The sequence below is a fragment of the Solenopsis invicta genome, chromosome 6, assembly GCF_016802725.1.
Source record: "Solenopsis invicta isolate M01_SB chromosome 6, UNIL_Sinv_3.0, whole genome shotgun sequence".
Taxonomy (NCBI): domain Eukaryota; kingdom Metazoa; phylum Arthropoda; class Insecta; order Hymenoptera; family Formicidae; genus Solenopsis; species Solenopsis invicta.
The window spans coordinates 24,738,643-24,754,991 of record NC_052669.1 but is presented as its reverse complement, the minus strand read 5'-3'; the positions used below and the strand labels follow the sequence as shown (position 1 = coordinate 24,754,991).

General features: G+C 40.5%; 2 protein-coding genes across 13 annotated transcripts in view; both read left to right on the top strand.

Moving 5' to 3' along the window:
* Nucleotides 1-346: 346 nt before the first annotated feature.
* On the top strand, nucleotides 347-3,291 carry LOC105200516 (methylthioribose-1-phosphate isomerase). The gene is made up of 5 exons (XM_011168111.3): nucleotides 347-988; nucleotides 1,510-1,745; nucleotides 1,825-2,033; nucleotides 2,117-2,325; nucleotides 2,716-3,291. Exons 1-5 carry the CDS (start codon nucleotides 851-853, stop codon nucleotides 3,007-3,009), a joined length of 1,086 nt encoding a protein of 361 aa, XP_011166413.2. The 5' UTR covers nucleotides 347-850; the 3' UTR covers nucleotides 3,010-3,291.
* A 282-nt stretch (nucleotides 3,292-3,573) lies between these two features.
* The window catches only part of LOC105200517 (tropomodulin), a 51,585-nt gene continuing 38,809 nt past the window's right edge, over nucleotides 3,574-16,349 (top strand). For 6 of the 12 annotated variants that reach the window (XR_850974.3, XR_005575090.1, XM_011168117.3 and 3 more), the window contains exon 1: nucleotides 3,578-4,024. Coding sequence is in view for 8 of the 12 variants with exons in the window: in XM_011168117.3 (XP_011166419.1) it covers nucleotides 3,863-4,024 (162 nt within the window). In the remaining 4 variants the exon portion in view is untranslated. Of the gene's footprint in view, nucleotides 4,025-16,349 lie in introns of all 12 variants that reach the window. The other 6 variants (XR_003268641.2, XR_005575089.1, XM_039451028.1 and 3 more) reach the window with 2 other exon arrangements.

Genomic DNA, 16,349 nt, shown 5'->3' with positions numbered 1-16,349 from the left:
AAGAAAAAATGTACCAAGTTTCAAGTTTATCGCTTTTATACTTAAAAAAATATTTTTCAAAAAGAGGGTATAAAGATAATCCTTAAAAGCGAGAATACTCCTTTAAATGTTTCAATTGATTTTTAAAATGAAAAAAATGCTATAAATAATAAAGTGATATTTCATTGAGAGTATAATATTAATTAATAATATAATACAATTATTTAATAAAAAATATAATGGCATTTATAAGTCTTATGACAACTGTAAAAAATGATGTACGTGACTAAAAAAAATACTAGAATTTATTAAAATATATTTTAAAATATACTTTATTAAAATTTATTTATAGTTCTTTGGTAATAGGTCTATCAATTATATAACCATCTACATATAGTTAAAAAAAAATTGTCTTAATGTAATAACTTTATAATATACACAACAAAAAGACAAAACAATGAAAACAATGAAACCAAACTTAAATGAGTACGGTTGATTAACAGCACTGTTTCTCTATCAACTCTGAATATTTGTCGCTGCTATCAGGAAGATTATGCAACGTGTTCGAAGATAACGTTATACGTTTTTCGGCGCGCAAGAGTGATCAGGGAGGGAGTAAAGATGGCGGAAAAGATGGAAATGAGAGAGAGAGAGAGAGAGAAACCAAGAGAATACTCGCAGTCTCGTCCGCCAGATGACGCCTGCTCGCTGGACGTTCGCGCGTTTGCAGACTCCGACTCCGACCTCCAATTTACTTTACTTTAAGGACAAGTCTCTCAATTGTGCTCGTCACCTCGTCACGTTCATTCAATAAATTCAGAACTCATGTGAATTGCCCCCGTGACCGGACAGATCGCAATCGTCGGCCGCGATGACACTGGAGGCGATAAAATGGAACAAGGTAAACGGCAAGCTGGAAATCCTGGACCAAACGCTGTTACCGGCAACCACATGCTATATCCAGGTCAATGGCGTTAAGGATGGTTGGCACGTGATCAACAAGATGCAAGTAAGCTTCTCATGTATTTACAAATATCATTCCCCATGTTTGTTAATGATGAATTGTTCAATATGGTAATATTAAATTCCACGCATCTGTGAATAAGATACCTGCAACTTGACGCTCAAATATTTCGAAGTTTGATTAACCAATCGAAACAAAGAATTCTACAAATTGACCAATCATAAGCTACGTGCCGTTTTACGCATGATGTACATGGTGTATCATTATCTTTGTTTAATATTTGGGAAATTACAAGGATAAAATGATATGCCATGCGTATTATGCGTGAAACTGCACGTAGCCAAACAATGCTCCGAAGTATACTTTGTAGCGTCAAGTGGACCATAGGCTATATGTTCTTTCATCAATATTTATCATACATGAATTTTGTATTTTTTTCCTGTGCATTTTGTTAACCTGGTTATCAAGTAAAATGTTGTCTAGTCAAAAATGTATATTTTAATGCAAAAAATATGTATGTGGTGTAATTGTTTGTAATTTAAAGTTAATTTGATGATTGTGTACAGGTACGAGGTGCACCAGCAATCGCTTTAGTGGGCAGCCTCAGTCTGGCAGTGGAGATCCTTCAACATCCAGGTTACGAACATAAAATGGCTCTTCGTCAGGCCATCAAAGATAACTTGGATTACCTGTTAACGGCTCGTCCCACTGCAGTTAATATGAAGACAGCAGCCAACGAGCTTGGGGACCTAGCATATTCACTCAGTGAGGATACATGCACATTATCTGAAATGATAGACAGGTATATTTTCATTACTTAATATTTTTGGAAAAAGAAATGAGCAATTTGATTTATACTATCTTTGAAAATTGTGTTATAGATTCATAGATAAAGTAAGTGATATGCTAGAATTGGATATAAAGGACAATAAATCAATAGGGGATTTTGGAAGTAATGAAATTCTGGGCAATGTACCTAAGGAAAGTTGTGTCAGAGTTCTCACCCACTGCAATACAGGGAGTCTTGCTACCGCGGGATATGGCACAGCTTTAGGCGTCATCAGATCTCTTCACAAGACAGGGAAGCTGGGTAAATACAACTTACTTTCGAAAGCATTATCTTGACTAGGCGAGTAAGATTACGTTTCTCAATCATTTATCTATCTGTTCTAGAACAGGTCTATTGCACCGAGACTAGACCATACAATCAAGGCGCCCGTTTAACTGCTTATGAATTAGTATACGAAAAAATACCAGCAACTCTAATCTGTGATGACATGGTTGCTGCAGTAATGAAAACGAAACAGCTTAGCGCGGTTGTTGTGGGTGCAGACAGGATTGCTAGGAATGGCGACACTGCAAACAAAATTGGGACTTATCAGGTAACTTATCAATCTTAATGATATGATATCTTAATTCAAATGTTACAGAATATTTTAGAGTCACGAACAATAGCGATAAAGAATCATTGTTTTAAATATACTTGGATTATATTTAAAAATGTCAGTATGCACTATATCTTATACACAATTTTGTCTAATTATATAATTATTTCTGTAATAACGTATTTATCTTTAATTTGAGACATTAGTCTCAACTTCAGTTTATGATTGCGTTTCAAGTTTTCGATAGTAATTGACGCGCGTAGAAAATGTATTTACGAAAAAAATTTACGTATAAATTTATTTATTTATATACACATTATTAGGCACTAAGATTTAGCCTCAACCATTGCTGGCACTTCTCTACATAATTATTTCTATTGATTACAGATTGCAGTTCTCGCTAAGTATCACAATATTCCTTTCTACGTGGCTGCACCATTGACGACCGTGGACTTCCAAATGCCCAACGGTGATAAGATAATCATCGAGGAGCGATCCGAACGAGAGATGACTCACATAAACGATAAGAGAATCGCAGCAGAAGGCATAACGTGTTGGAATCCAGCATTTGATGTGACCCCGGCGAATTTAATTACTGGTATAATTACAAATATTGGTATTTTTAAGCCATCAGAATTGGCAGACATTGATGTGGAAAAGCATACGTCACAACGTGCCTAGTCTTTACAGGAAAGATCTGTAAAGTTTCATAAATACATACACGTTTAAAAACGTTTATGTATATAAGATCTGTTTTCTATCGAATAAAGAGATTTATTACATTCCTTCGTGGATGCGTGTTCAAAGTGCAATATAATTAGTTTCGATATTATATTTTCTATCTAATAAAGAGATTTGTTACATTCCTTCGTGGATGTCTTCAAAGTACAATATATGTACGTTTTATAATGTTAAGTGTATTACAAGTTATGTAACATTAAATATCAGCATTGAAATTTTCAATTCAATTGTTTACAAGCTGTAGGAGTGGGAATAGTAGAGATAAACTCCTATCTTTGAATCCATAATTAAAAAAAAAGAAAAAAAAAATCCTGTCTATCCTCGAAGGTGCAGACTCGACCTCTTTCAAAAATTCCTCGATAAATCTCGGTTATTCGAAACGATTATTCGATCGATATATCGACACGCCAGTATGGCGCGCGCGAGCTGCTAGGTTCCTGCGGGAAACCACGGGATGCTATTTTCGCCGTCGAAAGACGCGCGCGGGATCCGCGTTCGCCGTGGGTTTCTGCAGCGCGGTGCTTTAGTACCGTCAGCCTCGCCGCTCCGCGCGGAACTTGTGGACTCCCGGAATAGTCTCGCGGCGCGCTGTAAAAGTTTTTCACCCGCTCTAGCCGAAATCGGAGCGAACTAGTGGCTACGCGCGACAAGCGGGACGGCTCGTGTTCGTCGTGCCTTTGGTAGCTCCCGTTCGCACCGAGATTCCCTCGCACGGGATTCCCTCCGACCGATCGACTAAAGAAGACACGTTTCTCGTTCCTCGACGGAAGTGGACACGGAGAACGGACTCGGGATGGACGAGACGGACGCGTCGATGAGGGCCGACGACGGCGGCGGCGTTGTCAACATTAACAACAACAACAACGACGACGATGAGGCGCCCACCGTTGAAGAAACCTACGAGATCACCACCACCAGACGCAAGACCATTCGCACCAGCTACAGGATCCAGGAGGTAAGCCGTTCAACGATGTGTATACACGATGATTGCCATAACTGCCGAGCTTCCGCCGGCGTCGCGGCGTGGGCGTCTCGTGTCGGGTGATCGTACACGAGGGATCTCGGGGGAAGCGATGAGCTCAGCGCGCTCAGAAACGAAAGTGCAAACTCGACCAGACGAAAAATAATTTAAACAGAGATCGAATGAGAAGCTGACGATTTTCTTCCATGTAACAATAGTTCTAACTTCCAATTCGATATAAACACGTTTATTTTAAGACAAACGTTGGAAAGCCCCGAGAGTTTATATTGAAAGATCTCGGAAATACGATAGGCGCAATTTAAATGCGAGAACCTGAGTGGAACTGAAAGTCTCCCAGATTGAATTCACTGAAGTGAGAAAAGTTATTTCTCTCCCTCTCTCTCTCTCTCTCTCAGTGGACTAGGTAAATTATTTTATAGAAGGCCTTTATTAAACATACGTTCGCCCCGCGATATATCGAGTGCCTTGCAATTTATTTCGGCGCATCGTATACTCTGGATATTATTCGTATCGTCCGGTTGTACGATAGATTGTCCCAGAAGTTACGAGTTAGTAAACTATTCCGTCCGTGTTTATTATTCGCGTATATCCGCGGAGAGAGGAAGAGAGAGAAGCGCAAGCTGCAATGCGGCTGCAGAATTCTCGCGGCTGCAACGCAAAATTCGTCGGGCAAGGGCGTAAGCGTCGTTGCGTACGTAATACGATTTGTACAAACAGTGGTCCCAAACAGCTCCTGTTTATTTATCCGTTCCGCTGCGACGTGCGTGATTCACCGATACGTACCATGTTATTTTGCTCGGACACGGGTTACGCGAAACTCTCTCTCTCGGTAAAATCTCTCCACCGTTTCATCAATTTTTACGCGATTCCGCGATCCCGGTGTAGCGTATTTTCCGCTCCGGGCGACGAAAGAGTGGATCCACCGTCGCGATTGTCGTCCCACGTGAGACAAACGGCCGCGGTCCACTACGTCATTGTCAGGACGACGATTTTAGACCTGGCAACGAACTCTCTTCGAGCGCAGAAACGACGGCCGGCGTCGTAAACCTCGGCAAACGAGCGGCTGACGACCGTGGTCCGCGATCGGCACTTCCGATGAACGAACGCATTTGCGTTCGTGATTTGCGTCTTCCTGTTCCAGACGCGATGTCGTAACTCCTCCGTCGAATCAGTCTCTTATTAAAAAAAATATATATATATATAAAAAACAAATTCTCTCGTTTCAATCAAAAACAAAAAAAAGTTGTCACAACAAGTGCTTCCGAAGATTCGCAGAAAATCATGAGAATGGCGCCAAATCTTTTACGTTATTACGAACAGGTGTCTCTGAAAATAAAACCCTTTAATTATTTGACACTGGAAAACACACTTTCGCGCGTAGGAAGGATAATCGTGCCGCGAAAATCGACCTGGGGAAGGAAAGATGAAATTTATATCGACACACGTGCCGATTATGACGACGACTGTTGAAAAGCGAAGTCAAAGCGTCAAAATGCAGGTGCGACCGACAACTGTCCGCATACCGATGAGAATTGCAAAATTCTTGGCTTCAGCTCGAATGTCACTTCAACGGTGTTCCGCCGAATTAACGAAAGAACTCGTTAAGTGTGAATTATGGGAGCGCGATGGTGTAAACTGTGTACGGACTGGGATTTTCCGAGCAAATAAAAAGGGAAGACGTTACGAACGACAATCGCGCGAGAGAAATTAGCTGGGAGACGATTTTCAATCGAAGAAGATCGCGACGGAAGAGATCTCGCCGGTCCCACCGTACGATCGCGCCGTAAGCTCGGCGAGTGTCTTCCGCTTGTAACGCGATTAGCGGTCGCAAAGCAGCTACCACGATTCTACGTTCAAACGAGGTACGGCGCTTCGTTTAAAGCGGAGCGACTAAATTGCAGTCCACTTTGTCGAGGACGTCGGCACGTGACGGCATAAATTTCACCGGCGATCTGCTTTCGTGAAAGCGACGATCTGTTTCCTCCGCGGGGCCGCTTGATGAAGACGCTCGCCTTCCGAACACCCTGTTGCAACACGATGGAAGAAATTCAATCCGCGCAGCTAATTTTGAATTAGCGTACGTTCTGCCAACTGCGTCCCGTTTGCATGCTTTACGATATCAAATTTGGAAGTAATGGGACAATGGAAAATACGTATCGTCATCGAATACGCACCACGCAAAGAGAGTGGGCACAAGCCAGAAGTTATTCGTGGGAAAAACGCTCCGCGCACATGTCTCTTTCTTTTTAAAGATACTTTACGATGTTGTGACTTTAAAATAATAACAATAATTAGTTATTCCTCCATGTTTCGCGATTAGCTTAGAACGTGGGAAATCTTTGTACGTATCTCCAGGCTCAATTACTCGACCAGGGCGATCGAGCAATAATTTCTCGGTGATCTATGACTCTTCGATGAGCATCCGCGGAACGAATGATTGCCGAAGTCTCGTTTCGACCTCGGTGCTATTTTAGAAGTACGTCATAATTCCTCGATCGTCCTAGCCTGCAAGGTCTGCTGCGGCGGGGGCAACGATTTATCGAACAAGTGGCTGGGAATTGACGCGCTACTTTTAAGTCGCGGATGCTGGCGCCGAGTTGCGTCTCGCTTTATAAATACGAGAAAAATCGACGGATGTTTTCGCGTTATGAAATCCTACAGCGTCTTCCGGGCCGACGCCAAACGAATCGGCGGAAACGCCCGTGCGAATAAACGTAATATAATGATGGACAGGTGAATACGGCCGAATACGCGTCGCGAACGGAGAGCGCGAATGGATGTTCCTGAGACTAAATGGATAAGGATTTCGAATTCCACGACTCGAATTTAATTGAATGTACGCGAGTTTATTTGACGCTAATGTTTAACGAGACAAGGAGCGCCGGCGACGGTATTTCGCTCGGCGCGAATCGCCCTGACGACACGTTATAGAAGCGGAGAGACGTTTTAACCGGCGCGTTGAAGGCAAGCGTAAAGTGAACGAATAAGCAGCCGAGTTAGACGAGTTTCTCCGTGGCAGCTGTCGCGCATAACGCTAACGAAACGTCAGCAAATCATTCGAGGTCGTAAACGGAACGGAAATCAATTTAAGCATCACGCGTGCGGCGCTGGAGTTTGAGAATATTTGTTGCGACAATTAACAGTTGGAGCTTAAGCCATTTTTGTTAATTTATGTCGAATTTACGGTCGCAAGTTTTCAACTGAGCTAAATACTCTCTCGCGTATGGTAGCATAAACTTTTTGATAGTAAATGGGCGAAAGTGACACTGTATTAATATACGAATTAATTTAAAATTATTATTGGATCATTTAAAGCAGCTAAATATTTTAAATTTTCCGAATTTCTTTTAGTCTAACCTATTAAAAGTCATTTTTAATTTATTTCATTTTTTTGGAGGAAAAAATCTTCAAGTGATCGAAGAAGTGGCCATTATTAAATCAAAGGACAAGACTTCTGAGTCTAGTTAAATTCGTTCGAATGACATATTTTTGAGCGTTCGTCGAACTCTCACTGCTAAATCAATCTGCGTCTTGTTTGCGAACGGCTGACGAAAAACAGACAGCTCGAAAGCCAGATAGGATTGTGGAAGAAATGAGAGAAAAGTCGCAGCAAAAGATTCAAAGAGAGAGAGAGAGAGAGAGAGAGAGAAAGAAAGAGAGAGGAAACAAGCTGCGTATAAACTCGGCGACGTGTTTTCGTAGTCCGCGCGCGAATTTGTCCCGTAAATTACTTGCTCTGTTTCTGACATTCAATTAATCATCGTAATTCTAAGTTACTCACTCGACCGACGATACCATCCAGTACCGGCAGCTGCTGAATTATTTTCGCGTTGCGGCTTCGCCCGATTTGAATGAGCTTTCTGTCTATCGTGTCTCATGGGAAAGCCGCGGGAAAGAATTAAAAATATCCGCGCGCTTCTATAAATATCTATAAGACTTTCGGTGTTATTCTTTTGGTAAAAACACATCTCGCAGTTGTTAAGGTAAATGTCCTAGTAACTGGAGATTTTTGTGAGGATGATATAAAGTAGTTTATTATTATAATTATACAGTTAAATGAAATATAAAATATAAAATGTTATTATTAGCATACAAAAATAGGATAAATTTTTAAATCCGAAAGTAATAAAAACTTGTAAAGTATCTGAATGAATCAATATTCAGGCAATGTTAAATATTCATCTTTATATTGTTTGTAAAATGTATTATTTGTAAAATAAATACAAAAACATTATCTTAACAAATATATGATTTCTTTAAAAATTTTAATTGTAATTTAGTTGTATAAAAAATTAATGTTTTAATAACGTTAATTTTTGTAATATTTAAAATAATCTTCTAATATTTGAAATTAATCTTACAAATATCTTTATATAAAGAGTATAATTAAATTTTAATAAATTTTAATGTTATAAAAAAGCCATTTAAGATCTAATAATAAAAAGTATAAGAAGACGATTAATTATTGGGACATTTATCTTACACCGCAGAAAAATAATTAGTATCAAATCAGCAATTATATTCGTATTATAGAAGCAAGAGTGTAAAATCTTCTTGAAAGAAGTGGATAATCTTAAACAAACATAACTTACATGAAAAAACAAGCTAATTTCTTCATGCGAGCAAGTTATGTCTGTTTATTAAATTCTTTCAAAAATATTTTATGCTCTTGCTTAAACATGAAAATTTGATTGTTGATTTGATAATAATTTTTTTCTGTATAATACGACTTTTTTTTTAATACAGTGCGATTAATAAACTGAACGAAAGGACTAATCTTTTTTATAATACTCTGACTGACACGAATTACATTTTACGCGTTCGTTCATGTATCAATAAATATGCCAACATGGTGATACTAATGAAAATCGCTGGGCCGGAAAGAGGGTCAATCGCACGCGAAATGTCGCGAGACTTTTTCGGGTGGCCGACAAACAAGTTGTCCGCGGGCCAGCAGCGGCATTTAACGCGATTTATTCGACCGACTCGCCGGAACCTACGTGCGCTCTAATATCTTCGTCGTTTATCAGCTTGCCCGATAATGAAACGCGACTGCGGCGTACCATTGTGACTCCGCCGAGCTGGAGATTACTACGGATACCTGTTGAACACCATTCACGGGTTGAATCTGCATTCACAGTTACACGCAGCCCCCGCTGTTCTCTCCTCCTCTACGAATAACGCGGCCGACTTACGGCCTACGAGCCCGACCGCTATTGTTAAACGTGTCTGCGATCGCGCCAGTGCAAACTAGGCGCGTAGACTGCAGGTGTAAATGGAAACGGGAGCGTTTCGCGTGGAGGATATCGGCGTTTCATCGCGACGAACACGGTTCGCACACGCGGCGTCGTTTACACCCGCGACATCAAATGCAGCTGCGCCAATCGCTGGAGCCAAGAATCGCAATCTACTTACAGTTACCTACCAGGAACTTACGATTTTGAGTAATAATAGAAACGATAAAACATATCTATGCCACGAGAAATGTTGACGCGAAATACTAATTTTTTTATAAATTTGATAAATGATACTTGATCCTTTCTAATTTTTGCGTGCCTCGATACGCGTTATCGATAATTAATACCGTAAGAACGCGTGATTCAAGCGTCCTGGGGAACTTTGGCGTTTTTACGAGAGGGGTCGCTGGATTATCTTAATATTACCCGATAGAGATAAGAATGAAGGAGATGAGAAAACGCGCCGTGCGAGCTCGAGCACTCTTGGCACGCGCAGCGGGGACCCGACAAAAATTCCTTCTCGCCTTGGGTCATCCGACCTTGCGCCTGCGAGGCCGTGGAGGTGACGGCACACGGTCTGCAATTAACGGCGCCGATAAAATTCTAGGCATCCGCGCTATCCGGGTTCGGGAGGAAGTGCAGTGGCGTGCCGTCCGCATTTTCTTTCGCGCGATCGAGACGCGTCCGTCTCGCGTTTTTTGCGAGATTATCACGAGCGGGTTACCGACACCGCGCCGAGCGGGAGGAAGAGGTGGACTTCGACGTGTATCGATTTTGGATCGTAGGTGCTAAAAACGCTGCCGCCGCCACACACCCAGGAACGTGTTCTTCCCCCCGTCGCGACGCCGCCAGGATCTATTTATCGAGTTCGCCCGATGCACGATGCAGCTGACACCTCGTTTTCTCGCGTTTGCAACTGGCGGTGAGTGCTTCCGAAAATATTTCACTCGGTCGACGCGTCGCCTCCGCGCCGGGCCGACGGTCGTCGTTCGGCCGCGCGCGTCGCGCCGGCTTTTCGACGTTGCACTTAAATCCCGGCGAGTGCGTCGCTTACGGCGATGGCATCCTCGCGGGTATCGACGCGAATTCGGTTCCGGGTGCAACAGGTCGAAACGAAGCGGCCCGTCGAACCTGTAGTTCTCCTCCTCGCATCGCGGTCTATAAATAATCCACGACGGTGACGTAGGGCCGCGGCACATTTGGCGATCGACGTCAGAGTTGTACCGCGTTGTGCGAACGCGTTACGCACACGTGTGCAGCGTTATAAATTAGTTTTACACTTTACGACCGATGTATTTTTAAAACGCACTCGACGCATTCGCGCTCGCAAAGTACCCGAGCAGATGGACGGTGATGCCGCGAAACTTTTAGTACCTTTTTGAACTTTAATTTTAATTTAAAATCTATTTTGTCCCAAGAAGGCTTGTTTTCAAGAAATTTTTTTATAGAAAAATATTAAAGCAATTAAGATGTGACTTGTGTAAAAATATGAAATTTTGTAGATGATGATGGTACTTTTTACATTAAGAGGAACAATTTTTTTATGCAAAAAATGCATTTTCTTAAAACCATATATTTTGATGCAAGCATTTATTTGTTCTGCTTAAATAAAAATATTTAAGTAAATAGATACTTTACCTAATTTTGTATTATTCAAATTTTAAATTTTTAATAATGATTTTACAATTAAGCTAGTAATATTATTAAATTTAATTTAATTGTTTTCTTACATTAAAAAATTTGATTATCTTGAATATAAAAAAATGATCTAATACTTGATAAATTTTTTCTAGAACTGCAAGAAAACACTTAATTACAAATTATTTCTTCATTTTATTTTATATATAATAAATATTTCAATTAAGAAATTTTTAATTTGACGAGTACATAAGCTATTAGGACTCATTGAGTAAATAATTTTTTGTGTGAAGTAAAGTTTTTTTGTTTTAAGATATTCTTTTTCTCAGTGTATTATCGCATAATTCACAAAAATCAAGAAGTGTTCCTACAGAAGTTACATCTTAATTGTTTCAATATTTTTCCATTAAAAAATTTTTGTAAATGCTTCTTAGGACCTAACAAATTAAAGTATTCCCTTGATTTAATCATGAATCGTTTTCTGCTCTGCTAAATTTTCCGTGAAGATCCTCTCTCCGAGATTTATCTCAACTTTTAATTCGTGGGTTTCTAATACAGACAGATTTTCAAGTTTCTCGAAAATCGGGAAGGATCTTTTACTGAAAAGGGCGGATTCGTTGAACTCGCATAGAGGAGAATAATTCTGAATGAAATGCGCCACTTGGCAAAGAACGTTACGATGCAACTCTCGCTAAACGGATTCGTGTACGAACAGAATTGCCACGCGGCGACATAACGTGACACGTCGTAACGCCAAGAATCAAGTTAACCCGCTCCATTCGCGCGTCCAGCTCTCGTGAAAAGCGCTTCGTGTAAAGCACGATACCTCTTCATTGCTTATTACATCATTCTTGAAATTTAACTTCGTCTACCATTTAGTCAAATGTTATTTACGGGGAGATTATGGAGCAGTAATGAAATTTTCACTTCTAATTCGTTAATCGTGCTTGGTACATTTTGATTCTTTGGTAATTCATATTTTTTTAAGTGTCTTTTACAGTTTTAAATTTTCTCTCCTTATCAATCTTTTTATCCTTGAACCTGTCGGTCTCTCAAATTCGCGAAGATCAAATTTTATGGATATCATCGCACTTACCTCATCGACTATTATATCAGCGTATCACTAGTCGACGATAATGTGTCCCTTTCAATCCTGCGAACGGACGTTTGGCAGTCGCACCGACAAACGTGCTTTTCAGAGAGATAGGTTTGCCGAATATTTTCTGGCGGCGAGACAGATCGAGACGATGATGGACGCGCGTTTCAGGACTTTTCGCCGATCGATTCGCGGTCGCCCACGTCGAGAGGATCGCGCGGAATTGTGCGCGCATCAGGCCTCAGCCAGAGGCAATTTCGTGTCGCGTTTCATGTAACGGATGTGCACACGTTCCGGCTTCCGTCTCGCTTTCTGGTCGATGCCTACGGCGTTTCAATTAGCGAGGACATAGGCACCGCCGGTCGGGTCGGTCGATGGGCCGCCGTGCACGTCGTCGTTCGTCGGTCGTCTCGATCTCGAAATAGATCGAGTTCTTGCCCGTCTCGTCGTCTCTACAGATCACCCCGCGATGCTGACCCTTTGCTGCTCATTTTCACGCCCGTCCGATTATCCCGCCATGGCTTTGTCGTGCCGTTCGACGGCGCGACTTCGAGCCAGCTTTGGGCGAGCTTCAACCGCTCGTGAACCTTTACCCTTAAAATGCCAAACTCGACGCGTCTAGAGACGCGACGTAGCGTTTATCGAGCCGATCGAGTCACACTGATGATTTGCGAAGCGATTACGAAAGAAATCGTCATTTCTTAGCCCGAAATAAACAACCGCTCGAACTCCAATTTTATTCCGATCAGTAACAGTAATCAACAATTCTTTAACATTTATAATGTTTTAAAAATACGATACATGAAGTCGAGAAATTTGAAGAGCCAAGGAAAGTATCATAGGAAAACTTTCTTTTAATTTCACTTACGGAAATTAATTTTATAGCACGGATGCGAGGGTGGTTTAAATAAAAACATAAAAATCGTACGAAAAAAATCGAATTGATAACCGATAATTAAAACTCGAGACGACATAATTGAAATTTAATTAGCCGGTGACTTGTTATTTTTCATTATTGCAACTGCACCGTTCGGCGCTTTGTTTGGGAATGACAGACCGCACACTCCATTTCACAGAACTGCTACAGACGGGAAATTTGGAAGAAAAATCAATATGTTGTCAAATCAATAATCTTTGCCTGTTGAGGTCAACAAACTTGTCGCGCTATCCCCATAGACAAGAAATCAATCAAAGTATCTAAAGAGAACCTATTGACGTTACCTTGATTCGCGCATATCAGAAAGTACTATATTGTCTCATTGAACAATTATTTATACGAATAATTGTAATTAAGTTAGATCAATCAAAGGTTCTCCAGAAATTGAAAAAATATAAAACAAACGACAAATAATCTTAGAAAATTTAAGAACTGTTTCTACTGCCTCACAAATTTAACAAAATAGAACGTATTTCATGCTTATTTGCAAATTTTCCAAGTAACATCCCAATAATAACTTAACTTGTTTAAATGTGAAAGTCAGAAGGATAGTTTGCGAAATTTTGCGACGTTTGGATCAAATATGAATGAATGGACTGGCCTGCATAAAATATATTTTTTCGAGGAGATGCACTTTCTTGTTTCACGCGCGTCTAAGAAGATCGTTAACGGGGGTTGTCTTTGCGGGTTGGAATCGAAGGCCGATTGAGGAAGGTCCGCGTTTCCTATCGATACACGGTTTTCTTTATTATAACGGAAGAGAAAACACTCGAATTTATCTTGTGTTGTCGCTGACGTAAGGACGTCTAGCGACGGAAGGGTGGAGCGGCGGTGAGGACTTAAAAATAACGCGCCGCTCGAGGTAACCGCGTCAATGGAAAATTTCCTCTCTCGATTTCGGGATACAAAATCCAGCTTGCGATGAGGCTTTCGCCCAACTACTTCAAAATAAGGACTCTTCGCACGCAAATGCTAAAAAATATGTATTAATAGTGAAATCTTGTTTAAAAAAAACTTTTTCAAGACTTCAACATTTTGTTAGACAATTTTAAGACGTGATGCTTTTGACACATAGACGTCTTTAACTGTTCTGATATTTATCACGAAAAGAATGGCTCTGTTAAAGCATTTAAAATTTAATAAAAAAAATTTTGTTGCATCAGCAAAATAATTATGAGACGTTCAAGCACGATGATAAATGTGCAAAACATTTTGACATTCTCACATCAGCTTGAGTTTCCTTTAATTATAATTATTTTGAGGAGTCAACGAAATTATTTTCAGATCTACAGCTAGTTAAATTTTTAGACGTTTCAGCAAAATCATTCTTTCCGTGTAGTTACGTTTTATTTTTAATTCACTTTTGTTGTTCGTGTATCTGAATAAAGGACTTGGAATTAAACAGGAGGATGTTAAACAAGCGATCGGAGTTTCGAAGTAAACAACGCGCAAATTGATTTGATATCGTGAACAAAATGCAATGCTATTAGCAGTGCAAATGGTCTTGCATGAAGAAGTATTATTCTGCGCTGTGATAATAACATTTTATCGTCTCTTTGGCAAAGCCGCAACCGCATCAGCGATACCAAATAATACGCTCAAGCCGTTTATCCGACGTTTATCCCAGAGTGATTAATTATATTCTGTAATTAGTGTCGCATTCTCTGAATTGTTCTCCTGTTCTCCCGTTGCCCGAAGAGCTAGAGCTCGGTCAACGAGAATTGTGTCGGGTGCCGCAATCAGTTTCAGAAAGCACATTGCCCTTTTCGACTAGCAGTTGCCTCACCCCAATTCCCCCTAATAATTCCGCGCGCTCGAGTTTTCGCGAATACGTTTAATCGTATATATTCTTTTCGAAAAGAAAACTCTGCTCTAAAATTAGCTTCACATCGCCGCGGAAGCATGGTTCAGACCGCACGGTTATTTTTAGCGTTAACAGATGAGCCGATCAATCGCACGTGTCACAACGAGAATATCCCGCGGACAATTTTCCGCTTTAATCCCGCACTTGCGGTCTGTGGCTCTTCATATGCAATCGCAACCCGTCACTTTCATAAGTGAACGCACGCAGTTTCGGTAATTTCTGTCCGTTTTCATCTTCCCGCGGAAATGTAAATGTCTATTAGCGCGACATTTGTGTTTTTCCATTCAGATCGGTGATCAATTTTGATTATGCCTGTGATTTTCGCAAACGGAACGTTCAATAGCTTGACGTAATCTCTAGCGAGATAAGTCTCTAGCGAGATAAATAAAAAATCCATCTAATCAAATATAATTTTTATCACCCGAAAATGATTCAAGAGATGAAATCTAATATTTCTCGAAGGCAGTTGTTTTTAAGAATCTGACATTTAAAAACATGTTAATTAGAACGTTGTTTTACACAATGTGAAAACAACTTGCTTTACATAAAATAAATCTATATCACCTTGCGTTCGTTTTATACTCTCATCGCGTATAGCAGCAGTGTACGGGGAATAATTTAATTTTTTCGGCGCGAAAAGGAGAATCTGTCAGAGAACGGAATTGCTTGTTTTCGCTCGCGATTGTTGTCCGGCGCGGCGATACGCATATTGAAACTGGAAAATTCGCGCGCGGACGATCATGGACAATCGACGTGCGAAATTAGCTCTTTAATCGCGCAGGTGATATCCCTGCGGCACCAGAGAAACGTTTAATCCCCGTTGCATAAATTATTTTCCAAAATAGAACCGATCAATTTAACTTTCATGTTATGCATGTCTGGCGACGGTCTCTAAATGCGAGAGAAATTTGCATAATTTACCGGCGCCCAAATGATGCCTACGTCGATTTCATTATGCATCTTCCCCGCGAAATGTAGAATACATAAGAGAAAGCCACGAGAATATGAAAATACATATATATTAACAATACATTCTGCTAAGGAAATTCGAATTACATTAGATTTACTTACGATCGTAAGTGTATCGCGTGTTTTCCCATCTTTCGATCTTTTCTGTGCAAATCTAACAACTATTTAAAAATATTATTGCATCGGTTGTCATGTAATTTGTTTTAGTCTTTACCTTTTTTACTTTTTTTATTTTAGCACAGTTTGTTTTTATTAGCGATAATTCATCAAGTAATGAGTCGTTTCTCATCTTCGAGTTTCGGAAAGTTTTTCCCAGGTCGAGGGCTTTTTTGGCAGCCCGACGACCGAAGGTAAAATCGGACACAGTGTCTTCTTTGTATTTGCGATACGAGCTTGGCAAGCTTTCGCACCATCTGACGGCTCTTCCGGAAGAGTTTTCGCACGGACAGCTTTCAAGCTTCGTGCTAAAGCTTGTAAATGGATAGATGGTATCGCCATCTACCCATAATATAGAGAACCGATGTCGCTGTTATAAATAATCTAGCTGAAACAAACAA